The following is a 25,813-nucleotide window of genomic DNA, read 5'->3' as shown; positions in this document are numbered from 1 at the left end:
GCCCGCTGGCTCGCTCCCGGCGCCGCCTGCCGCCCAGACCCAGTACTGCGCGCGGCCACACCGCAGCACAGGGCGCTCACACTCGAGAGGCGCCGCCTGCCGCCCAGAGCCCAGTACTGCGCGGGGCCACACCGCAGCGCAGGGGGCTCACACTCGAGAACCGGCCCCCGGCGCCACCGCGCCGCCCGAACCACCCATTTTGCCGGAAGGCCCCCCGCGTCGGGGTGGGGGTGGTCAGACTTCAGAAGTCCATTCTCGCTGGACACTGGCAACTGACTCCTCGCAACCCACGGGTAGCCATTTAAAATCGCCGGCTCCCGGCTACTAACATCTCGTATAGAACTAGAAAGCTAGTGCTCGAATCCCAACTGGAAAAATCAGCGTGACAACCTGCAAGCAAAATACCGATGGATATAAAGGACACTAACTTTTCGCATCACTGGAAGAGTTAAAGGATCCTCCAAAGTTCACGTCAGACGGGTAATGTGCCAGGGTCGTAACAAGGTTTAAGGGTGGCACATGTCACACAACGGCGTGAACACCCAATCATCACGCTTATGAACTACAAAAGGATCGGCGCGCGTTTCCTGTTAAGGAGTCCCGAGGATGTCCCACTGACTTTACAGAAAGGGTGACATACATAGTACTCATACACTCAGTCTCAACCGTAAAATCCTGTACACTTTTAAGACATTATCGATGTTCTTCTTTTGTTCCTACCTTACTAGATGGAAACAGAAACAAAATTAGCAAGGGGATCTATCTATGCAAATTTTTCGCCCAAACGCCACCTTTTCTGGAACCCGATTCTCTGTTGCTTTACGACAGTAGGTCGTGAAATGACGAAGTGTTGCCTCAATATCAGCGGAAGCTAGCTTTGTGCTTTGCGGCAGCGAGGATAGCTACGTCCGGATCCTGATGAGCACAGGGCGTGCGGGAAGGTCTGGAGGTGCCCGCGGAGGTGTTCTGCTCATACCTTAGGGGGTTATTTCTTACACTCTTAGGGTTTTGTTTTTGTTTTTAATCATCCGTTGGGAGTCTGAGATTCTCTTACTCCCAGAGAGGCTCCTTTCCCTTTCCTGCACCTTTTCCTCTACAGACTTTACTTTTATTATGCTGGTTAGACTCTTGGTCCTCCGTCCCGCGGACGTCTTGCCGTTTTATTTGGCTTTAGTTGTTTTCTTCGGGAGAATTCCAGCATCCGAGTGATCTTTCTCTAGCAGACCCCCCCCCCCCCCCCCATCTTGCCTCCATCTTGGTTCTCTGGGGGAGACAAGCTCATCACTGCCGCAGTCCGAGAAATGGAGCATGACCGCTCTCGGGAATCCCCATCGCGGGAAGGCACTTCCTTGCCGGGAGAGTGGCCTTCCTCGGCCCTTGGACAGTCCTTCTCCCAGATTTTGCACCGTCTTACCAGCCAGGAGTCCCGACGGGGCAAGGGCAAAAGTGCAGCAGTTCAGGACCTCGGTGCTCTCATAGAAGCCACAGAACGCGATCAGTTTTTTGAGGGGAGTGGCACATCGCTCCACGGAATGCCCGAAATGCTGGGGCAGGTGGCAAAAGCCCTGGAGAAGTATGCAGCCCCACCCAAGGAGCAGGAAGGTAGAGGTCATGGTTACTCTGAAGTGGCCGAGAAAGCGGCAGCAGTTGGCTTAGTATTTCTTAAACTCTTGGGGAAATTTGAGGCGGCCAAGAATTCCTTGGTTTGCCCTAAGTGGAAGACAGGCCTAAGTGACTTGGCAGGACCCATCTATATTTTTGCGGTCACACACAGCTTGGAGCAACCATGGACCAGCCCAAGATCCCATGACGTTGCTGGAGAGGTGCTCGCCTTACTCCTTCAAGTTACTGAGTGTGGTTCTGTGGCAGGATTTCTGCACGGAGAAAATGAAGATGAGAAAGGGAGATTTATTTTAATAATGGAACTTCTTAAACCCGATTTGAATAAGTGAGTATTCTTGTTGAGAGAGCTACTTACTTGAGCTTCACCCTAACGTTTTAGAATGTTAGATAGAGCTCAAAGAAACTTGAGTTTCTTCATCAGTAAGACAAAGGTGTTGTAATAGGAGATTTCTTAAGGCCCAGAAAGGTTGTGATTTGCTATAAATGACATTAGACATTGGCAAATTCTACATTAGAGCCCCGGTCTTCAGACTCCCCATTTTCTAGTGCTCTTTGCCATCCTCCTGACAACTGCCCTTGGCATTGGAAGTTCTGTCCAAATTATTTATACTGAACTTTCTTCAGTTAGGTGAGAATGGGATTTGGAGAGGATTTAAACTTAAGTGGTTTGAACTTAAACTCGGGGATCTTGAAACTCATCAACAGTTATTAGATAAGGATGGTTATTAGATATGGAAGCAGTGTTTGGGATGAAAAACACCCTATAGATTGCTGTTAGCTAAAGTATTTTCTGTCAGTTCTACCTGCTATTTTGTTAGTATTTGTAACACCAGAGTGATGAGAGAAAAAATGTGTACATAACTCTCACTTACCAGGAACTTGGAGTTCAAAGGCTTGGCTTGGAGGTAGACTGGTACTTCTTTTTATTGCTTCTGAGTAGAACCAGGTCAGAGGGCTTCTCTGAACCTGTTTCATTGTTTTGTAATATAAAGATAATATTATCTATTATAGAGTTATTTTGAAGGTTAGTTGAGTAAAGTGTGTAAACCCACTTTATAAGTTGTAAATTGCTGTTCAAATATTGACTCATTTACTCCCTTACAATAATTATAGTGATGCTTGAAGACATTTCCTTTACTTCTCTCCCGTGTCAGCACGTCTCCTCTGTAACCACCCACAGATTCTTTACAAGCTGTTGGTTATAAATGGATCCTTCTCATTGGATTAGCTTTAGACCCAGAGCCCTGGGTGATTATTAAATGTATTTAGTGTAAGTTATTTTGATTTAGTATGCGTAACATCAAGAGATATCTTATGGGGTATGTATTTTTTTCAAGGGCAAGATAATGCTTTATTTAGCTTGAAGAGTTTAATTTTTTTTTTTTTTTTTTTGCTAGCTAACACTGTATCACTTTACTTCCTGTGGTTTCACATTTCCATATAGAGAATCCTGGAAGAATAACCCTGCCACAAAACATGTTTTCTCATGGACTCTGCAGCAGGTCTCTCGACCCTGGCTGAACCAACATCTGGAGAGGATACTTCCCCCATCGCTGCTCATCTCGGATGACTATCAAACAGAGAACAAAATACTGGGTGTCCACTGCCTCCATCACATCGTGCTTAATGTGGTGAGCGACCTCTGCACTTTGTCATCTGTGTTGATGGGACAGACTGAGTCATGATATCACTATTCTTGCCTTTTCATATTTCCTATTAACTTTCCATTAATGCCGTTACGTGAAAAAAATCACTTCTTTATATTTTTTCTTTATATTTTCCTTCTGCCAGCCTAGTAGATTGTGTCTCGTAGGTAATATGTGGAAGACACCTGGGCCATGCTCACGCGTGTCAAAATGAATAACCAGACCTTGAGTAATTAACAGTTGACTTTCAAGGTGCAAAAGAATGGGAAACTGAAAGGGATTGCGCCCAAATGCGCAAGTTACTCAAGGAAACTTTTTTTTTTTTTCCCCTCTTAACTATGTGTTGTGGAGCTTTTAAAAAAGTATACACAGAAGTAGAGGGTGCTGTTCTGGGCCCAGCACCCTTCCGCTGCACCACTTTGCCGAGAGTGCTATTATGAATCCTTTGGTGTAATAGACCCTACGTACCCGTAATTCAAGTTCGAAAATCATCCATGGTTTGGCACCGTTGGGAAGCTTTTAACGGGGTAATTTGCTTGCAGCCAGCTGCTGATTTGCTCCAGTATAACAGAGCCCAGGTCCTGTACCACGCCCTTTTCAACCACCTGTACACACCGGAGTACCGCCTCATCCAGGTAACCCTACGATTTGTTTATTGGCTGTGAGTCTCAGTTCTCAAATTTGAGTAGAAGGTGGCATTGTGCGAATAAGAATAGTTGAGCCCTTTTCCTCTCTTGGAAAATGAGGATGATAACTAAGTCAGGGCCAACTTGAAAATAAAGAGGTAGCAAATGACTCGTGAAAATGTCTCAATACTGAGCAGTCATCCACATTGCTGAGTCTCCACAGAAAAGCCAGTGTTTTATCTTCATCTGGGTCAATTACACATTATTTGAGGGTGGCTTTATGTGTGAAAAGTTCTGTTTTACTAATCTTAAGTGTTCTTCTCTGCTCCTCTCTATGAACTCACAGTTGAAACTCTAACTTGTAGGTTAGATGTTCCAGTGCCATTCTTTCATCCAATACACATTAAACACCTACTGTGTGCTAGTAACCATTGTCCGTTCCAAGAATGAATGAATCAAATCAATGAATCTTAAAGCCTTTCTGGCTTTAAGAAACCCTTTGAGGGGCGCCTGGGTGGCTCAGTCGGTTGAGCGACCGACTTCGGCTCAGGTCATGATCTCGCGGTCTATGAGTTCGAGCCCCGCGTCGGGCTCTGTGCTGACAGCTCAGAGCCTAGAGCCTGCTTCGATTCTGTGTCTCCCTCTCTTTCTGCCCCTCCCCCACTCACGCTCTGCCTCTCTCTGTCAAAAATAAACATTAAAAAAAAATTAAAAAGAAACCCTTTGGAAAGACATGTAAATAAATGAGTATTTTTACATGTCTACAGTGCAGAGTGATAAATCTATTAAAAGACATTTGTATAAAGGGCAGCACATGTCCAGCAAAAGGCAGTTAACCAGGTTTGGTGGTGTTGGGATGGTTTTAGGATTTGGGAAGGAGATGATATTTGATGGATGAATAGAACTTTCTTAGGATGGGAGAACATTCTGAAGACAGAGAAAAGAAGTTATATAAAATCAGAGGTGGAAATAACCTTTTTTGTGCCTGCCCTCCCTTCCCTTGTCCCCCTGCCACCTTTCATTTTAAATATTAATTTAGGTATTAAATTGAGGATCCAGGTACTAAGAGCCAAAAAGTTTAGGGCTCTTTAGATGGTGGTTTAAAAACAAAACAAAACTCATAGAAAAACCAAAAATCTCAGGAGAGCTAGAAGGGAGTGCCTTGACACTGAAACTTCAGATAGGGTAGGTCAAACTGGACACAGATGAGGACCATCTTAGATTCTGTTCAGGAGTGGTTTTACTGTAAGTATGTATAACTACTGCTTAAACTTATTTAATGGCAATGGACTTAGACTCCTAAAATTTGAGTTAAAGTCTGGGGCGCCTGGGTGGCTCAGTCAGTTGGGCGTCCAGCTCTTGATTTCGGCTCAGGTCATGATCTCACAGTTCGGGATTCTCTCTTGCTCTCTCTCTAACCCTCCCCTCCTCAGGCTCTCTCAAAATAAATAAACATGAAAAAAAAATTAATTTGGGTTAGTCCCAGGTGTGCTCATGAAGTCCCATTTCATAGCTTAGCAAAGAACAGTCTTGAGTAGATGTTAACTTGTTTGGAGATAACATAAGACAAATTTGAAAATATAAAGTAAGGGGTGCCTGGGTGGCTCAGTTGGTTAAGTGTCCAACTTGGCTCAGCTTGTGATCTTAGTTCATGAGTTCAAGCCCCACATCGAGCTCTGTGCCAACAGCTCAGAGCCTGCAGCCTGCTTCAGATTCTGTCTCTTTCCCTCTGCGCCTCCCCTGCTTATACTCTCTCTCTCAAAAATATACACTAAAAAAAAAAAAAAAAAAAAGAATATAAAGTAACATACACTTGGGGTGCCTGGGTGGCTCGGTCAGTTAAGCATCTGACTTTTGATTTTGGCTCAGGTCATGATTTCACGATTTGGGAGTTCCAAGCCCATGTTGGGCTCTGCACTGATAGCACAGAGCCTGCTTGGGATTCTGCCCCTCTCTCTCTGCCCTCCCCCACTCATGCGCTCTCTCAAAAAAAAAACATTAAAAATAATATACACTTCCTGTGTTTTTACTAGTATCTTTCAGAATTCTATAATGTGGACCCCACGGACAGATTAATAAGGGTGCTAGACGAGTCAGTGAATGCAAATGAACGAACACTTCTTTTCTGTTACTTCCTCCTAGGCTGTGCTCTCCTGTCTGCTGGACTTATTCCCCGTCCTGGAGAAAGGCCTGCACTGGAAGGGAGGTGGGGCTCGACCCACCACACACTGTGACGAGGTGCTGCAGTTGATCCTGACCCACATGGAGCCAGAGCACCGCCTTCTCTTACGCAGGACCTATGCAAGAAACCTGCCAGCGTTTGTGAAGAGGCGAGTGCCCGGCTGCTGGTCTGGCCGCACCCCTCAAGTTCATCTCTGTGGTGCCACATCTTCTCTTCCCTTTTCAGGTTGGGGATCCTAACTGTCCGGCACTTGAAGAGGCTGGAGCGAGTCATCATCGGCTACCTGGAGGTTTACGATGGGCCAGAGGAGGAGGCTAGACTGAAGACACTGGAAACCTTAAAACTTCTCATGCAGTACACTTGGCCCAGGTAAAACAGCCAAGCAGGGAGGTGGGCCAAGAGGGACAAAACTCAGCCAGTTTTCACTTCAGAACCTGTCCAGGTATACTTTCAGTACAAAGTATTAAGGACAGGCCTGTTTTTACATTGCTATTGAATTTTGAACTGAAGTTGCATTGAAAAGATAAAATACACCCATTGTTACTTCAGGTGTATATCCCTCAATTTATAATGCATATTAGAATTTCAGAGTCCACTTAGAAGTGCTGTAATAGACATGCTTAACTTTGTTCACCCTAAGGTTTTTGAAATCTAATTGAGAACAGAGAACTTCATAGCTCATTACTGAACATGTGTGGAGCAGTGACCAGGAGAATACTGAGAATATCATTGCTTAGAAAGCATTCCAACTCTGGCTTGAGGTGGTGTCAGGAACAATAAAGTGGAAGGGAAACATGTTAAGTCAGCAAAATACTTTCTTGCATCAACAAAGTTTAATTCAGCTGGAGTCCAGTGCTCTAACATCTTTATCTGTTCTGAACCACAGTACTCTCATTTCCTTAGGATGTATCCAACCTTTTCCCTTAGTTACATCTGGAACTGGACTGCCTTGGTTTACTTACAGTCTTTCTCCTCCACTGAACTGTAACACCACTAACTTTGGTATATTGAGTACATGAAAGTTTAACCAGTACCTGGTTCTTAAATACACAAATATTTGAAGAAGGAATAGACTAAAATAGACTGAATAGATGGATGAAAGAAATTGAATCCAGTTAACATTGGCAGGCCTTTAAAGAGCAGAGACTAAGCTTCCAAGTCAGGATTGGCAAGCCCAAGTAGGAAGGTGAGAAAATCAGTGCCCTGTATGGCACGAGGGGGCGCTGGGGAGTGGGAAACAGCAGGTTTTATGTTGACGATAGGTGGAGGACTGAGCAGCAAACAGTATAGGAAATCGTTAAGTACTTACTAGATCAAGGGATGTAAACTTTTATTCTCCCAGTCACATTTCTGTCCAGAGATATGGTTTACTGTGCATATTTTTGCACTACAAGTTCCATTATTGTTCAGCTTCCATTAAGGCTTTTAAGGTTTTTTTGTTTTGTTTTTTTATTGTAAGAAAAACTACATACAGTTTGCCATTTAAAATGGATTCAGTGGCATTAAGTACCTTCACGATTTTGTACAACCATCACCACTGTCCTTTTCTAGAACTTTTTTTCATCAAAATAAAAACTTTCAAAAAAGCTAAGAAGTTGAAGTTAAATGGGCTGGGCTTAACTGAGGGTAAAAGCTAGGATCTGGAATTAAATAACAGAAAATTCTAATTACAGTTAGGTCCCAGAAGCCAAGCATATTTCACTTCATTTTAAATTTCCAGGCCTATGACTGTATAAGTTAAAGGACTGTGGGCCATCTCCTGTTCTCTGGCCCAAAGTAAAAGCCCCTGGTAAGGGGAGATCCCACTTCTCACTTTCCAGGTGGGGCGATTTCCTTACAGTAGAACCAAGCTTCTGGCTTGGCAGGCCAGAGTATGTGTATTGGAGCCATGCTGCAGAAAAAAGGGCTCAAAATGAGTTCAGAAATCTGGCGTCTGGTCTCTAGTTCTGCTTCCAGCTCCCTGGTCTCCTAAGTCATTTAACTTCAGTTCCTTCATTTAGGAAATGAGGGCTTTACAACTTAGACGGCCTTGGAAGTCTCAGTTTTAATATCCTGATTTTAGAGTATGAATGTGACTTTTTTCTTCCTGATTCCAGAGTTTCCTGTAGACGTGTGGTCTTATTGAAGGCTCTCTTGAAACTGATCTGTGATGTAGCAAGGGATCCAAACCTTACACCTGAGCCTGTTAAGAGCGCCTTGTTAGAAGAGGCCACAGATTGCCTGATTCTCCTGGACCACTGTTGTCAAGGACAAGTGAAGGTAAGAGTCTGCAACCTGGTCCTTAGGAAGCTCCTATGATTGATTATAATTTACTGTTCACATGCCTGACCAAGTCTGTAAATGAACATGCATGGTTCAGGTTTTCACCTGGGAGCCCTCTAACCTTCAATAAAGGCGGATTAACTTATTCAGCTTTTAAAGCTATTCAGAGGTATTTAGGCCAGAAGGCAAGAGGCTCAGGAGATGTCTCTGGGGTGAGGATAGACAATGGGCAAAAGACTAAGAGTTCTTAAAATTTAAGTTCTGTTATATCTGATTTTTTTTTTTTAAGGATGAAATAATGAGCTATAAGCCACCAAGAAGTAATAATATAGAATAATTCAGATCCCAGAAATGTTTCCAGTTTTTCCAGGGCACCTGTATTTTTATTTATCCTTACTTTTCCACATCGGAATTCTTTAGTTTCACATGCCACAAAAGTTAACTTGTCATAGCCAAAGCATAAAATGGCTGTGTGTATATTTACATATATTTATAAACTATTGCCTCATTTCTTATCCCACTTAGAAATCTTCAGGTTATAAAGCAAAATGAAAAAAATTCATATCCTAACAATATTCATAGAGTATTGTTTGTTGTGTTATCAGTTCATTCAAATTACTTCGTATTGGCTCTTTAATCTCTGGCAGTTTTCAAGTCCTGGATCTAATCTAATTTGCATCGGCTGGGATCAGTCTGCTGCTTCCTGAGCCATCAGGACATCTGCCCACATGCCAACACAGCTTTTAAAATTACACCTGTTCCATGAACTGTTCCCTAGTCTCATCCATTCTTTCTTTCTTTGAATATGGTACCAAGAAACAAGAACCAAGGTAAAAGGAACAGAAGTATCAATTAAAAAGAAAAAGCCTGTTTGGTTTCATATTTCAGGGTCTCCTGGTCAAAATTCTCCAAAGCTGTGAAGACAGCAAGGTGGTGAACTGTATCAGAAAAGTCCGGCAGGTTTCTGAAGGCACGCCCTACGATGGAACTTAAGATTTGTCTTATTTTCCTAAAACAGGAAGACTTTTCTTCTTGTTCCAACGGTATACATGGAATCATTTAAGAAAAAAGGTATTTTTACACTCAACAGTGTAACTTAGTTCTTTTTCCTTCTTTTATTCCCACAGAAGTAGGGAAAGGAGAACAAGAAAAAACTGAAATCTGAACATTTCTAAATAAAGTTGAGGGGGGGTGGGGGAGAAGGATACCAAGGAAAACAGGTGGGTAGCATTTAAAATTTAGAAATATTTACACCCACAGATTCATCTGTTAAGCTTCTTGGGCTCAAGCTGTTACTTCAAAACATATGCCAACACTATAAAAATACTCTGTTCACAACTTAAGGCTTTCTCCACTCCCAGATTTCCTTGCCCCACAGAAGCAGCATAAATATTAAAGACACAAATATTGTGTGAAATACTGTATGAAAGAGCAAAACCTGGAGGTATATACATGGTTAAGGTAAAAGAAAGGAGGATACTGAAAATGTTCAGTCCTGTTGCAGATGTCTGAAGGGAAGTCATGTGGTTTTGGCCTTGGCCACAGGCTCTGTCTCCTGCTCATACTCTATCTCTACGTAGGCTCGTTTCCTCCGCAAAGGTCCTTTCAAGGGTGTTTTGCCTTTATGTGTGGCATCAAGGGCCTTTTCTTCTTCGTCACTGGAGGATTTATCATCCTGATCTTCATCACTACTGGCATCCAGCTTATCCATATCCTGATATGGAGAGAGGAAAAAAAGAGAGAAAATGCTAGATGCATCTCCCAAACTCCTTTCATCGTCCTCTCAATTTAGAACTAGGCAATTTATCTGCCTCTGTATGTGTTCAGAAACGTTCTGTTCTCTGAAGGTCATAGGTCAATTTTTTGCCCATAAATCTCACCTCAAAATCACTTATGTCACTCTCATCCACCTCATCATCTTCCACAAACTCTCTCTTTCCCACATCCTAAAACAAAAACATAACTGTTAAGTTGAAAATACAGAATGAAAATTCAGCTCACACATCTAATTCTATTCTTTGATAAGTGCAACAGTAACAAACAGAATCATAGTCTACTTACTTAGTCCCAACCAAAATCTATTTCCAAGTTTAATACTTCTGAATTAAAACATTTTAGGGATATCCATTCTCATGCCTAATATAAATCATTAGATCATTTTAATTTGCTAAAAAAAAAAAGTACATTAGAAAGGCTTTACAAACACTTAAATCTATTAATTTCAAATATCAAAAAAGGGTCACTACTAGGAAAAGTACACCTATGTGCCTGTATGAGCGCACCATGTGATTAGCAATCACCTGCTAAATCTGGCCTTTTTCTAAAAGACTATCACTCAAGTACCTCCCCTATATTAATAGTGAAATTAAATCCTGTATAAATTTCAGGTTCCTGAATGGTATATTCTGTCAGCTGATGAGGATTCTTCATTTGTCCCCTTGCAAGAAAAATCTCAGAATGCCAATAAATAAGATTAAAATCCAACGTGTTAATAGTCTGTTGACTGAACTAAAATTAATCTCATGATAGAAAAAAAAGGACCAAATAATTATTTTTGGGTAGGGGAGTAAAAATGCTCTTCTGTCACTCAAGTACATATAAAGAGATCTAGGTCTACAGGTTACTGCTTTAGGAAGCACAAACGAACAAACAAGGCTTACTTCTTCATCATCTTTTTCCTCAGCATCTGAAGAGTCACTCTCTGCTTCCTGCTGTTCCAGGGCCTTGTCGAAGGCATGAATGGGGAAGTTGTAGATGTCGCCATACTGAAGAACATAAATACAGACTGGCTTTAACAACATCTGGATTTTGCACTTGAAGTCCACTGTCCGATGACATACTGTTTTCTCCTCAGTGATTAAATGAGAATACTTAATGTGATGGATAATAATTTTTCTATATTAATTTCAAGCCTAGAGCCAACAGTGTCTTTACAAGCCCATTTCTGACATTTAAGTAATCAGTGGTTAATACCAAACACTATAAACTTAGTAGTTTATAAAATCAGTGGGTTGGAATAAATGTAAATGTGCTGACAGGAAATAATACGGGAAAAATAAGTTCTATCCGTTTTGTCTCATAAATGACACTAATTTTTAAGAAGATTTAACTCCTTTTAAAGAACCTTAGACTAGGGTAATAAGCAGGAGGATCAGAACTGCATGCCTTTTCTTATCTAGAGCTCTGAGACCGTTGCGTCAGGAACAGGAGTTCACAGTATGGTGCAAAGGGAAAGGTCTCTTTGCTGGATGGAACATCAAGGGTAACCAGGGCACCTTTCGTGTTCATGTTCACGAACTAAGACGGGGAAGCCAAGGCCTGTATATTTGTTCTATTCCAGGAACAAAATCAAGGTGAAGATCTTTCTAGCATCTTTGAAAGTAAAACACACTTCCCACTATTTCCTAGCATGATGTTACTGTCTAAAAAGTGAAATTTATATCCCAAACTTCCTAGCTTTCTCACCGTATCTTGTTTCAGTCGCTCCAGCAATTCCTTTTCAATGGCATTGTCCAGCTGAGCAGCTATTAATGCCTTTTCCTGTAACAGAAAAATTTGAGTAAACCCATTTACTTCCTTAGTACTCATATTTCAGCCTGTAGAAGTAAAAAAAAAAAAAAAAAATTTTATTTCAAAAAAAAAAAAAATCACTTTTTTCCCCTCTTGCATTAAAAAAAAAATCACATACCACGATCAAGTGGGATTTATTCCCAGGATGCAAGAGTGGTTCCACATTCACAAAATAACATGATACATACGTATCATTAGGAGAAACGATAAAAACCATATTATCATTTCAATAGATGCAGAAAAAGCATTTGACAAAGTACAGCAACCATTCGTGATAAAAACCCTCTGCAAACTAGGTCTAGAGGGAACATAACATAATAAAGGCCTTATTTGAAAAACACACAGCCAACATCATCATCAATGGGGAAAAACAGAGCTTTTCCCGTAAGGTCAGGAACAAGGCAAGGATGTCCACTCTCACCACTTTTATTCAATATAGTACTAGAAGTCCTAGCCACAGCCATCAGACAACAGAAAGAAAAGGCAACCAAATTGGTAAGGAAGAAGTAAAATTCTCATTATATGCAAATGACATGACACTGTATATATAGAAAACCCTGAAGGCTCCACCAAAAAACAACTAGAACTGATCAATGAATTCGGTAAAGTCACAGGATACAAAATCAATGTACAGAAATCTGTTGCATTCCTATACACTAACAATGAAGCGGCAGAAAGTAAAATTAAGAAAACCATCTCATTTACAATTACATCAAAAATGATAAAATATCTAGGAATAAACTTAACCAAAGAGATGAAAGACCTGTGTTCTGAAAACTATAAAACACTGATAACAGAAATTCAAGATGATGCAAAAAAATGGAAAGACTCATGGGGCTGGAAGAGCAAATCTTGTTCAAATGTCCATACACCAAAGCAATCTACACATTTAATGCAATTTCTATCAAAATACCAATAGCATTTTTCACAGAACTAGAACAAATAGTAAAACCACAGAAGACCCTGAACAGGCAAAGCAATGTTGAACAAGAAAAAACTGAAGGTATCACAATTCCAGATTTCAAGTTATATTACCAAGCAGTAGTAATTAAAACAGTATGGTACTGGCATAAAAATAGACACATAAGGGGAGCCTGGGTGGCTCAGTCGGTTAAGCATCCGACTTCGACTCAGGTCACGATCTCGCGGTCCGTGAGTTCGAGCCCTGCGTCGGGCTCTGGGCTGATGGCTCAGAGCCTGGAGCCTGCTTCAGATTCTGTGTCTCCCTCTCTCTCTGCCCCTCCCCCGTTCATGCTCTGTCTCTCTCTGTCTCAAAAATAAATAAACGTTAAAAAAAATAATAAAAAAAAAATAGACACATAAATCAGTGGAATAAAACAGAAAACCCAGAAAAAAGTTTACAATTATATCACCAATTAATCTTTGACAAAGGAGAATTAAAATATTCAACAGGAAAAAGTCTCTTCAATAACACTGTTGGGAAAACCGGAGAGCCACAGGCAAAAGAATGAAATTGGACCCCTTCCTTTCACCATACACACAAAAATAAACTCAAAATGGATTAAAGACCTAAATATGAGACCCAAACCATAAAAATCCTTGAAGAGAGAACAGGTGGTAATCTCTGACATTGGCCATAGCAACATTTTTCTAGATATGTCTCCTGAGGCAGACAAATACATGCAAAAATAAATTATTGAGATTACATTAAAATAAAATATTTCTGTACAGCGAAGGAAACAATCAACAAAACTAAAATGCAACCTACTCAATGGCAGAAAATATCTGCCAATGACATATCTGATAAAGGGTTAGTATATAAAGAACTGATACTACTCAATACCCAAAAACAATCCAATTTAAAAATGGGCAGGGGCACCTGGATGGCTCAGTTGGTTCCGTGTCCGACTTCAGCTCAGGTCATGATCTCATGGTTCGTGGGTTTGAGCCCAGCATTGGGCTCTGCACTGGCAGTGCGGAGCCCCCTCGGGATTCTCTCTCTCTCTCCCTCTGCCCCTCCCCCCAACTTGCATGCGAGCACACACACACACACACTCACTCTCTCTCAAAATAAACTTTAAAAAAAATAAAAATGGGCAGAAGACATGAACAGACATTTCATCAAAGATACCAGCTGGCCAAAAGACACGTGAAAAGATGCTCAACATCACTCATCAGGGAAATGCAAATCAAAACCACAATGAGGTATCACCTCACACCTGTCAGAATGGCTAAAATCAAAAACACAAGAAACATCAAGTGTTGGTGAGGATGTGGAGAAAAAGAAACCCTTTTGCACCATCGGTGGGAATGCAAACTGGTGTAGCTGTTGTAGGAAACAGTATGGGAGAGCCCTCAAAAAGTTAAAAACGGAACTACACTACAATGCAGGCAATGCACTACTGGGTATTTACCCCAAAAAACGAAAACAGTAATTCAAAGGGTTACACACACCCTTCTGTTTATGCCAGCATTATTAACAATAGCCAAAATATGGGAGCAGCCCAAGTGTACGTCGATTGATGAATGGATAAAGAGAAAGTGGTATTTAAGAAACAAAACAAACAAGGAAAAAAAAAAAAGACAAACAGATCCTTAACTATACAAAACTGATGGTTACCAGAGGGGAGGTGGGTTGGGGGGAATGGGGGAAAGAGGGAATAGGAATTGGAGAGTACATTTACCATGGAGAAAAAAAGAAAAAAGAATGCTCAAACCCTGCTTTGAGTAGTATGCAATGTATAAGATTAACAACATACCAAAATTCTGATTTCTCTCTCTTTTAATGTTTGCTTTTGAGAGAGAGAGACAGAATGTGAGCAGGGGAGGGGCAGAGAGGGAGACACAGAACCTGAAGTGGGCTCCAGGCTCCAAGCTGTCAGCACAGAGCCTGATGCAGGGCTCGAACTCACAGACCTCAAGATTATGACCAGAGCCAAAGTTGGACACTTACCTGACTGAGCCACCCAGGTGTCCCCCAAAATTCTGATTTCTAAAATACTTAACTTCAAGAATCTCAGACAAGGTACTTCTCTGTTCTCCATTAAATGTATCTCCAAGAACCCTTATTTTAACCTGCCCTGAAAATCATAATCTTAAAATACGAATATCCAATATCTTATGCAACTAATACTGTTATCTATTAGCGAACCACTACCCAAGGCCCAAACAGTTCACAGGAAATGGTGACTGAATCTTTCTCATGATCCCTACCTATAGAGTCCTACCCTCAATGAGATACAGAAGCTATGAATACAAGAAGGGTAAGTTACCTCTCTTCTTTTTTCCCTCCGCTCCACCTTCTTACTCAAGGGAACAAGCTTCCTCCTATGGAAAATAAAACACATTATCAGAAAACCCAAGGGCATGTTTTGTGTGTTCCTTTAAAAAAATGAGAAAATAGGAATGGAGTTGATTTTGTAGGGCTCAGCTCAATATAGCTAACATTATATACCTGTAATTCCCTAAGTAGTTAATACTACAAGTCACACATTTTTACACATATTTTTATGCTTATTTTACTTTTTGTTTTCTTTGAGCATTCTGAGACTTCTGAGGGCACTCACCATGCTTCACGATTAATGCTTCAGTTAACTAAAATAATTTTCTGTAGGGATGCTTGGGTGGCTCAGTCGGGTAAGTGTCTCACTTTGACTCGGGTCACAATCTCCTGTGAGTTCAAGCCCCGCATGGGGCTCACTACTGTCAGTGCAGGGCCTGCTCCGGGTCTTCTGTCCCCTGCCCCTCTCTCTGCTCCCCCCCTCGACCCCCAACTCTCACATGCTCTCTCTCAAAAACAAACATAAAAAAACTGTCTGTAGAAGACTGTCACCTTTAGCTTTCTCTGCAGGTCACAACGAAAAAGTATTAGGACGTAGCACTCCTTAGTAAGATATCCAATTAATTCCATGGATTTCATATCACTTTTTAAAATTAATTTTTGGTGAACCCAGAGTAAAGTTCTGACATTCTTATTTATCCCCATTTTTTAGGTCATTGTTAAATCCCTAATTTTATGATTGTGTCAAGGAGTTATACAATTTCCTGAAGCTGATTTTCAGACAGGGAGGAGATCATCAAGTTCTACTATATTGTTTTTTATTTTTGTTTAAGTTTATTTTTATTTATTTTGAAAGAGAGAGCGCAAGTGAACACGTATGTGCGAGCAGGGGAAAGACAGAGAGGGAGAAAGAGAGAATCCCAAGCAGACTCTGCCCTGTCAGCATGCAGCCCGACATGGGGCTTGATCCCACAAACCGAGAGATCATGACCAGAGTGGAAATCAAGATTCGGATGCTTAACCAACTGAACTACCCAGGTGCCCCCCCGACCCCCACACTGTTTTTTAAAAAGATCAAAGGGCACAACTTTAATCAGAGGTAAACTTTCTTCGTAGCATATCATACAAGGTTACCTGAAATTGAATTTAGTAAGAACCATTACTAGACATTTAAGAGTCTCTCCATAAAATGATCCAAGGAAAGACAGACTTAAAAAAAATACACATAATAGATGAATGATTTAAATACTCACTGTCGCTTTAATGTAAGTTTTCTAATTCGAATTAGGTACTGGGTGATCTTGGTGAATCTCTGCTTACACTTGTGTCGAATGAAACGGGGCCAGTAAATTAGATTTTCATCTATTTGCTCCAGTGCTCTCTCATAGTTTTTATGAAGCCGGACCTATAAACAGAAAAAGAAAGCTTGAAGAGTGAGGGTAAATGATTAGGTGGGCCTTCACTGCTATGATACCCAGGGGCCTAATGAGGTTGGCTTCAAAAGTTTAATGTAGCTATGGTCAAGGAAGAGAGAAAAGCATGTGGCAGTTTTGTTATTGATCAAGGGTCACTGTCATTTTATGTCCTAAGTCTTACCCGTTCCCAGAGCCGCCTAGGAAAAGCTGCTCGTTCTATAACCTTCATATACAAGTAGCACTGTCCTGCAAGGTAAAGTAAATACCGTTAATATTACAGAGAGACGAAAGAATATCCTTTTAAAAGCTGTTGGCTAGTTCTCATGGAAGTTCAAACTAAAGAGTTACCTTTCTCTTCTTTGATAGTGGCATACTGACTGTTTGCCAGGGGACAAGATGACCGATTACACAGTCCAGTCAGGCTGTATTCATTTCTGCAAAAACTCTGAGTCTTGGTTCTACAATGAGAGGGAAAGAGCAAAAATTGTAAGAGGGGTTAACAAGAGGACAGCTGAAGGAATCTTTGCCCAAGTTGCAAATCTAGACTCACCTTATTTTGAAAGAACAAAATTGCTTGTTTCCGAGTGTGTCCCAGATAACCTGCAAGACAAGGTAAGAACACATTTCAATTGCTCTGACCCAACAGGTGGGAGTATTAACCCAGGAAAACACAGTGCCCTGGTTTACTTAGGAGGTCTCAAAGGAGTCTTTGAGGAATGAGAGGAGGAAGACATGCTTTGTAAAACAGTTTGATCTGTGGGGGCACCAGGGTGGTTCAGTTGGTTAAGCACTGGACTCTGGATTCCACCTGCTCAGGTCATGTTCTCACGGTTTGTGAGTTCAAGCCTCGAGACAGGCTGTGCTGACGTCACAGAGCTTGCTTGGGATTCTCTCTCAGTGTCACCCTCCTCTACTCCTGCTCTTTCTCTCAAAATAAATAAATATTTTAAAAATGTCTGATTTGTTTTCTTTTTATGCAGATTCTTGTAGGGAAAAAAAATACAAATTATCAGTAACCACAACCCCTTCACCCACAGATAAAACTTCATTAGAATTTTGTAAATATTTTCGAATTTTTTCTATATATGCATTCCAGCAACAGTATGCCTATATGTATATTTTTAACAAAAATGAGATACTAATTTTGTGACTTTCTTAATATGTTCATTACCCATTGTAAAAGGCTGCACAGAACTAGATTGTTGCATATATGTACCATAATTTCATCTCATCTGGGCAAAGAAAATCATCTACTGCTATCCTCTATTAACTAATGTGTTCTTTATTCATTCAGCATTGATGGTATACTTAATTTATGTAAGGCACTGACAATCCTAAAACCTGACACACAGGAGGCACTCAAGTATTTGTTGAATGAAGCAAGGTAGTGTCCTTAAACAGTTTTACCTCTCTACTTAGGGAGAAAGAAATGTAAACAAAGCATCACAAAGCACTAGTCTAAGTGCCACAAAAGAAGTTTGTAAGAGCCTTTAAGTGGGCTGCCCTGAGGAACTGGGAAAGGCTTTAAAGCAGCTAAAGTAGTTAAAGCCTAATACATAAAGAAATGTAAACAAACAACAACATTTTTGGAATTTTATAGGATGTGTGTTTGGCAGGCGATGATAGGAAACAGGTAGGAGGAAATGAAACTGGGAAAGTAGGAGTTCATTCTGGCTTGTGGCTTTATTTATTATTTTTTTTTAATATTTGTTTTTGAAGGAGAGAGAGACAGAGTGTGAATGGGGGAGGGGCAGAGAGAGAGAGGGAGACACAGAATCCGAAGAAGGCTCCAGGCTCTGAGCTGTCAGCATAGAGCCCGACAAGGGGCTCGAACTCACAAACTGTGAGATCATGACCTGAGCTGAAGTCAGACGCTTACCCGACTGAGCCACCCAGACGCCCCAGGCTCGTGGCTTTAAATGTCATCTGTAAGTTGATGACTCCCAAGTTGTCATCTCCTGGTCAGACTTCTCACCTGAGCTACAGACTTGTATATACATTTAACTGCCTACTTGACATCTCCACTTAGAAGCCTGTAAGGCCTCATACACATTAACATGTCCACACCCCTTAAAAGAATACTGTGTTCCTTCCCCATCTCCATAAATAAAACCACCAATGAACTATTCGAAATCCTTTGATTTCTCCCTTTTCCTCATCATTGAATCCATCACATAGTCTTTTTGGTTATACTGATAATACAGATCTCAAATGCATCCACTTCTTTTCATCTCCACCATTACAACCAGGGTTGAAACTATTTTCATCATGCTCTAGTTTCCTTGCTCTTATGCTTTCTCTCCTTGAAAAGACTATCACAAAACTAGACAACTTTTCACAAAAGTCAGATGTCATTTCCCATTAAAAGCCCTAAAAGACACTACATGATCTTGTCCCGCGAACATATCTAACTTCATTATCTCTCTCTCTTCCCTGGATTCCTATAGCACAGGTCACATCAATATTCTTTAATACAGTCCTTCTCTCTTATATCCAGACCTTTGTATTGTACTGTTCCTACTGCCCAGATATTTTGCTTTTCCCTCAGCCCCTCCATGACGGTTCATTCTCATCTTTTAGATCTCAGCTCAAATGTCTTTTATTCAGAGAAACCTTCCCACCACAGCTTTGTCTGAAGTGGTCTCTCCTAATTACTCTCTCCTTCATCAACTTTGGTCTTCTTTTCACAGTATTATTACACAGTACGATGGTTTTAAATATGTTCACTTGTTTACCATCTGTCTCCTCCACCAGAGTGCTCCAGAAAAGCAGAGGTCTTTTGTCTGGCTTATTAAAAACTAAATCTCCAGTAATTACCACACTGCCTGGCACACAGCGCTTCTGTATTTCCCAGGACTAATTAAATGAACGGAGGATGCTTCCAAAAATTATGGCGTGGGCAGACCATGAAAAAATGTAAGGAAAATCCTAACACAGGAAAAAAAAGATTATAAAGGAACGTGAACACGGAAGAATGGGATCTGGAAATCTGAAGTCTAAACTTAGCTATACCATCCCCAACCTCACCTCCACCCGCGCCTCCCACGTCCAGAGACACCATAGGCAAAGTCTTTCATTGCTGGGCACCAGGGACTGAATAAGCCAGCCCTATGGACTGGCGCTGTTCTGGCCTCTTCACCCCGCTGAGGCAGCGCTCGAGAGCCCGGGTAGACACGTGAGAGCCCCACGCTCGGAAACCGGGGTTCCGGCAGCCTCGGTTCCGGAGCGACACGAAGCTAATGGGCCAGCTAAGTGTTGCTGCTGATCCCCCTAAAGCAGGAGAACCCAGGTGGCAGAGAAACAGGACACTCACATCATCTGACTGCATAGCGTCGGCAGCTCAGCGTGCAAACCCGGCCAAATCTGGGGGGCAACCATGCTTCTTCCGGAAAATCACTTCCGGAAAGCCTAGTCTCACCTATCGCGAGAATTCTGATTTCCCCGGCTTGCACAGCGCCCCTTGGCGGTCTAACTTGCGTGCGCATCTCCAAGTCCTGCGCCACGTCCGGATCGTCACCGTGCGCCCCCGCTGCCATGTAGGTCTTGTTCCCGGTCTCACCCTGGGACAGTAAACCCGGCTAGGAGGCCCTTGCCACCCCGCGCAGGAGTCGGTCGAGTCCTGGAGCGCAGAGGCCGAGGTCCATGGGCGCGCCGTGGTCCAAAGCGCGGGTTGTGATTGCCCCTAGAGATTGGCTGTCCCTCCCCGGCCGCCGGGCGTCCTCGGTCTCGGAGTGCGCCCGGGAAAGCGCGGACCGCCTCCCGCCGGTCCATAGCGCCTGGAGGCCGGGGCTGCGTTGTCTTTACTCCTTCTCCGCCAGGCTGGGGAGCTCAAACTCTGTCCTTCTTCACCTGACACCCTGGTTCCCGCGCTCACTCCTCCCTCACTTAACCCCGCAGACACTCTTGTTCTCTTGTTTGGTGTGGAATTGGGTCCTGACCTTTGAAATTCATGGATTAGATAATATTTTTTTTAAAAAATCGGAGGACTAACACCTTTCCCCCGCTTTTTATTTTAATGGGAAAAAGAAAACCTTTATTAGCGCACACCATTTTTCAAAAGAATGTTCAGTTTAACACCCAAAGAGTAAACAAAGGCACAGTCTCAGAATAAGGATGGGCGATTAATTTGCATATCACGGTATAAAATAATTAAGTATATCATAAGTAATGTAATTTTGCTTCATGCTGGTGAGAACTACGAATTAGAGCCACACCATTGAAAAACATTGATTTAGCAGAGGTTTGGGGAACCAAACTTAGGTTATAAAAAACTATTGCTATTTACTAAGCATCTTTGGGCAAGTCAGGTAGCCTTTAGCAAATTATCCCATTTGAAAAATGCGGGTATGTGAGGTCTAGAGGTATGTTAAATGCATAGTTTACATTGCTTCATAAAAAACAGTTGTGATTGTTCTCATTCACCTACTTGCCTTACCTGGTTTAAAGACCTAAAGGGCAGTCATATCACACACACACATGCCCTTTTATGTTAGTAAAATCAAGTTTAAAATAATGTGGAAGAGGGGTGCTTGCCTGGCTCAATTGGTAGATTGTGCAACTCTTGATCTCCAGATCTTGAGTTCAGCCATACCTTGGGTGTAGAGATTTTTGAAAAAAATAAATAAAAAGATGAAGCTTCTTAAAAAATAATAGTGATGTGGAAGAAATCCAAAGGTAGACGATACTCACCAGGGTCACCACACCACACTACCCAAATCGTTTTAAGTAGGGGAAGTGATATATTTTTCAGTTTGATTTAGAATAACACTCCTTCCCTGCTCACCACCAACAGGTGAACCCAGTGAATAGTTTTTTAAACTGAGCTATAATTGACACATATTAATTTCAGTAGTACAAAATAATGATCGATATATGTATATATTGCAGGAGGATCACCACAATAAGCCTAGTTAACATTTGCCACTATATAATTATAATTTTTTTCTAATGATGAGAACTTCAAAGATCTACTCTCTTCACAACTTTCAAATATGCAATATATACTTTTATTTTTAACTGTAATCACCATCTGTAAATTAAATCCGTCATTTTTGTAACTAGAAGTTTGCCTTTGACCCCCTTCACCCATTTCTCTCCCCTTCCCCAAACATTCTGTTCTGTTTCTATGAGCTCTGTTGCCTTTCTGTTTTAGTTTTTTAGATTTCACGTGTAAGTGAGATCATATGATATTTGTCCTTCTCTGACTTATTTCACTTACCATAATGCCCTCTAGGTCTATTCACATCACAAATGGCAAATTTTCATTTTTAATGGCTGAATAGTATTCCACTGTGTATATATACTGCATTTTCTTATCCATTCATCAACTGATAGACATGTAGGTTGTTTCTGTATCTTCAGGTATTATAAATAATGCTGCAATGAATGTAGAGGTGCATACCATTAACACTTCCAACACGTGGGTTTGAATTGCATGGGTCCATTTATATGTGAATTTTTTTTTCAATAAAGTATAGTACTGTACACACATTTTTTCCCCCCTTAGGATTTTCTTAACATTTTCTTTTTTCTAGCTTAGTTTATGGTAGGAACACAATGTATCATACATACACCAAATATGTGGTGGTGGGGGGGGGGGGGTTGGCATGCCCCTAACCCCCACATTGTTGAAGGGCCAACTGTATATCTTTTTTTGAGTTAGTGTTTCACTTTTTTCAGATACCCAGAAGTGGAATTACTGCTTCATATGGTGGTTCTATTTTTAATTTTGTGAGGAGTCTCCATACTGTTCTCCATAGTGACTGTACCAATTACATCCCCACCAGCAGTGCCCAGGAGGTCTTTCTTCTCCACTTCCTAACCAACACTTGCTATTTCTTGTCTTTTTCATACTGGCCTTTTTGACTGGTGTGAGGTGATATCTCCTTGTGCCTTTGGTTATTTCCCCAATGATCAGTGATGTTTGATATTTTTTCCTATGTCTGTTGGCTATCTGGATGTCTTCTTTGGAAAACTGCATATTCAGGTCCTCTGCCCATTTTTTTTAATCCGATTGTTTTTTTGGTGTCGAGTTGTAAAAGTTCTTTATGTATTTTGGATATGAACCCCTCATTGGATATATCATTTGCAAATATCTTCTCCCATTTCACTACATTGCCCTTTTTGTTGTTGTTGTTGTTGATGGCTTCCTTTGCTGTGCAAAAGCTTTTTATTTTGATGTATTCCCAATCATTTTTGTTTCACTGGCCTCAGGAGACATGTGCATAAATATGTTGCTAAGGGCAATGTCCAGGAGATTGCTGCTTATGTTTTCTTTTAGGAGTTTTATGGTTTGGGGTCTCATATGTAGGTCTTTAATCCATTTTGAGTTTATTTTTGTGTATGGTGTAAGAAAGCAGTATAGTTTGTTTTTACGTAGCTGTCCATTTTTCCCAACACCATTTATTGAAACAACTCTCTTTGCCCCATTTTATATTCTTGCCTTCTTTGTCATAGATTGATTGACCATATAGGTGTGGGCTTATATCTTGGTTCTCTATCCTGTTCCATTGATCTCTGTGGCTGTTTTTATGCTAGTACCATAGTGTTTTAATTACTATAGCTTTTATATCTTGAAATCTGGGATTGTGATACCTACAGTTTTATTCTTCTTTCTCAAGAATACTTTGGCTATTTGAGGTCTTTTGTGGTTCCATACACATTTTAGGATGGGTGGATGTGTGGTAGTATATAATTGTGTTAATCTGCCTTTCCCTGATGACTATAGAAATTAAGCATCATTCACATACTTATTGGCCATTCATATTCCTCTTTGTGCTGTATAAGTCTTCGGTTCCTTCCTTCCCAGAGATTTTTATTAGGTTGCTTTTTTTTCTTATTGTGTTTTAGGCATTCTTGCTATATTCTGGATATGAATTCTTTCTTAGATAAATCTACTGTAAATATCTTCTACTCTGGCTTTTCCTTAAGTGTCTTTTGGTGAACACAATTTGCTTTCAGTGATATCCAATTTATCAATCTTTTCCTCTGAGTTTGGTGTTTCGTGTGTGTGTGTGTGTGTGTGTGTGTGTGTGTGTGTGTGTGTGTGTGTGTTTGGTGTTTCTTGAAGTTGATACCATTATTATCAACCAGTTTTTACAGACTAGTTAATTGAGGTTCCTGGCACTGGAAATCTCAGGGCCAGGACTACAGTGAGGCAGGCGCAGGGCAGCAATGACACTCAGGTTCCTGCAATGTGCCCGGCACTTGTAGGACTCACTGTCTCCTCCTATTTTAAGCCCTAGATGCCTCACTTGCCTCAACCAAGCCCTGGCCCTCCCAAGATCTTCAATAACCTCCCTAGGTTTATCACCTTCCCTGCAGACTAGGGAAAAATAATTTTAAACGGGTTGTCTAAATTTGGGATTCAGTGGCCTGAAGTTAGTTTTCTTTCGCCACTTTTTAAAAACTAAAGATCATCCTGCTCAGTCTACCAAACACTGGTACCTGATTAAATGTATCCCCAGGTCTCTGCTTTGCCTGGCATGTTCTGTTTTCCTGAATAGGTGACTTTGAATTTGCTCCAGTCCTAGCAGAGTTTGAGAAGCAGCAAGTGTCCCGCGACTTACTAAAGAGAATCTCAGGAGTCTTCCAGGAACTTTTTGGGAATGAGGTAGCTCACGAGCGAGGGAGAAGCAGAAACTCCCAGGAACCTCTGTGGACTGGCCTTTAAGCCCGGCAACGGCGAAAACCTGGATGGAGGATCGCTGGGCCTGCGAGCGCGGAAAGTGATGCCGCTTTTCCCAAACCTCCTTTCCGAGTCTTCGCCCGAGCCCGGGCTGAGCGCAAACTGAAAGTGGAAAGCGGCCGGGCTGCCAGCCGCCAGCGAGCCTCCTACCCTGGAAGAGGTGAGTGGGAGGCACTGGGTCTTTTCGGGCTGCAATGATACCTGGTGGGGACAGGGTCTTGATGCCCAGAAACAAAAGGAGACTTTTCTGGTGCGCACGGAAGCCGGGACGCACCCGGAGCACACCTCCTCTTTGTGCCCAGAAGGGAGTGTGTGTAAGAGAAAGAGTTGCGTGCTGAAAAAGACTCGAAGTCCGTTTTGGGAAGCCTTGGGCAGCGCTTTCCAGAGACACCGCCTGAGATTTAAACCTATCTTGGGCCGAAAAAGCCCAGATGGGAGGCCGGTGACGCGCAGGAGCACCGGGAAGGCGCGCGGGTCTCAGCCGCGGGCGACTGTGGGATTTCACGTCCCTGCGGGTTTGCCGTGACCTTCCCCGCCCCACCGATTCGAAAACCTCACTCTGCCGCTTGTGTGTTGCGACTTGCTTCCTTCTTCCCCACATCTTCAGTGAGAATCACTTGTTGCTGGAATTATGTGCTGAAGTAGTAGCGATTCTGACTGCGCAGCTCTAGCGAGCACTGCTTTTTTAACGGAGAAAATGCCATGGGGGGAGCCCTCTGAATGGCAAGGCTATCAACGTGCAATCCATTTCTTAGGTATTATTGCACCCGATGAGCGCCCTCAGAGTAGAACTCGTTTTGTGTAAGATGTGTAAATAACATCGATGTGATTTTAAGACACTTCCTGGCACCTTTTAATGATACGTTGCAAGTGTCGCGCAAAATGACTGTTTTCCTTCTCTTCACAGCTCCAACAGACTGCCCCCTACTCGCTGCCACAGCTCCCTAAAATGCATGTGGTGACTTGGGTTGTTAATTTCATTGTGTGGAGTGCATGCACTCTGGGTGGGTACAATTTTCAGTATGGCAAGTGGGTCTTCAGGACGTCATTCTTCTTGTATGCCCTTCCTTCTCTCAAGATGAGACAACCCAGAAGCTCATGACCAATCTTGGGCTTGGTAGTGATGTCACACTGCAACTAGGGCATTGTTTCTGATCCACCTCGTGGTCTCAAAGGGAGGGCTTTCAGGTGGGGTCTGGTCAACCGTTGAATAAGCAACCCAGGTATTTGCACACTAAAGTGGCAGAGCCACCAGTCAGGAAGCACCCTAACCTCAATCTCAGAACTTTCTCCTTAGGCCTGAAAGCCACAGGCAACGTCCTAGCATCAGAGGCTCATTCAAGTCGGCTCCATTTTTGAAACTGCTGGCTTCCCATGCTGGCTTCCTGCTAGATGGCAGTGTGTAACTGAATTAAATAGGCAGTCTTAACTGTTACTGTTATATGGCTCCTCTTTCATTGTTCACTTAAAAAAAAAAAACCCTGTTTATCTTACAAACAGTATGTTTAAAAAAATTCAGACCAGGATCTTTAGAAAATAAAGAAAAAGGACATAGTTTGGA

At 41.9% G+C, this 25,813-nt stretch overlaps 2 protein-coding genes, 1 long non-coding RNA gene and 1 other non-coding gene across 6 annotated transcripts in view; 1 reads left to right on the top strand and 3 right to left on the bottom strand.

The window, feature by feature from the left end:
- LOC147581543 (uncharacterized) overlaps positions 1-517 on the bottom strand; it is a 63,211-nt gene extending 62,694 nt beyond the window's left edge. The window contains exon 1 of the long non-coding RNA XR_015250017.1: positions 429-517. This is a non-coding gene — a long non-coding RNA (uncharacterized LOC147581543). The remainder of the gene's footprint in view (positions 1-428) is intronic.
- On the bottom strand, positions 471-574 carry LOC112870087 (small nucleolar RNA U13). Its single transcript, XR_003224476.1, has one exon. It is a non-coding gene; the product is annotated as a small nucleolar RNA U13 (small nucleolar RNA).
- TTI2 (TELO2 interacting protein 2) lies at positions 557-11,214 on the top strand. 3 transcript variants are annotated; one of them, XM_025933090.2, is made up of 8 exons: positions 557-1,948; positions 3,068-3,254; positions 3,812-3,904; positions 6,038-6,225; positions 6,303-6,446; positions 8,174-8,336; positions 9,228-9,410; positions 11,023-11,214. In XM_025933090.2, exons 1-7 carry the CDS (start codon positions 1,302-1,304, stop codon positions 9,330-9,332), a joined length of 1,527 nt encoding a protein of 508 aa, XP_025788875.1. In that variant the 5' UTR covers positions 557-1,301; the 3' UTR covers positions 9,333-9,410; positions 11,023-11,214. The 3 variants fall into 3 exon arrangements, with proteins under 3 accessions (XP_025788875.1, XP_025788876.1, XP_086559533.1); XM_025933091.2 differs by lacking the exon at positions 3,812-3,904; XM_086703407.1 differs by lacking the exons at positions 9,228-9,410; positions 11,023-11,214 and adding an exon at positions 8,987-9,106.
- Positions 9,436-20,014, bottom strand: MAK16 (MAK16 homolog). The gene is made up of 10 exons (XM_025933057.2): positions 19,879-20,014; positions 17,116-17,165; positions 16,914-17,023; positions 16,747-16,811; positions 16,404-16,555; positions 15,143-15,197; positions 11,805-11,879; positions 11,000-11,104; positions 10,220-10,285; positions 9,436-10,053 (listed from the first exon to the last, which is right to left on the bottom strand). The coding sequence occupies exons 1-10, from the start codon at positions 19,891-19,893 to the stop codon at positions 9,859-9,861; spliced, it is 888 nt and encodes a 295-aa protein (XP_025788842.1). The 5' UTR covers positions 19,894-20,014; the 3' UTR covers positions 9,436-9,858.
- Between the last annotated feature and the right edge of the window lie 5,799 nt (positions 20,015-25,813).

This window comes from Puma concolor, chromosome B1 (assembly GCF_028749965.1).
Source record: "Puma concolor isolate L17-30 chromosome B1, mPumCon1.1.hap2, whole genome shotgun sequence".
NCBI lineage: Eukaryota > Metazoa > Chordata > Mammalia > Carnivora > Felidae > Puma > Puma concolor.
This window is presented reverse-complemented; position numbering and strand designations above follow the sequence as displayed.

Bases quoted from the DNA above. Each gene is read 5' to 3' on its own strand.
- MAK16 (XM_025933057.2), bottom strand. The intron at 16,812-16,913 runs GTAACTCTTTAG...TTTACCTTGCAG, and splicing joins CACTATCAAAGAAGAGAAAG to GACAGTGCTACTTGTATATG. The intron at 15,198-16,403 runs GTGAGTATTTAA...TATTTTCCATAG, and splicing joins AAACTTACATTAAAGCGACA to GAGGAAGCTTGTTCCCTTGA.
- TTI2 (XM_025933090.2), top strand. From the start codon at position 1,302: ATGGAGCATGACCGCTCTCGGGAATCCCCATCGCGGGAAGGCACTTCC. The intron at 3,255-3,811 runs GTGAGCGACCTC...ATTTGCTTGCAG, and splicing joins ATCACATCGTGCTTAATGTG to CCAGCTGCTGATTTGCTCCA. The intron at 6,226-6,302 runs GCGAGTGCCCGG...TTCCCTTTTCAG, and splicing joins CTGCCAGCGTTTGTGAAGAG to GTTGGGGATCCTAACTGTCC.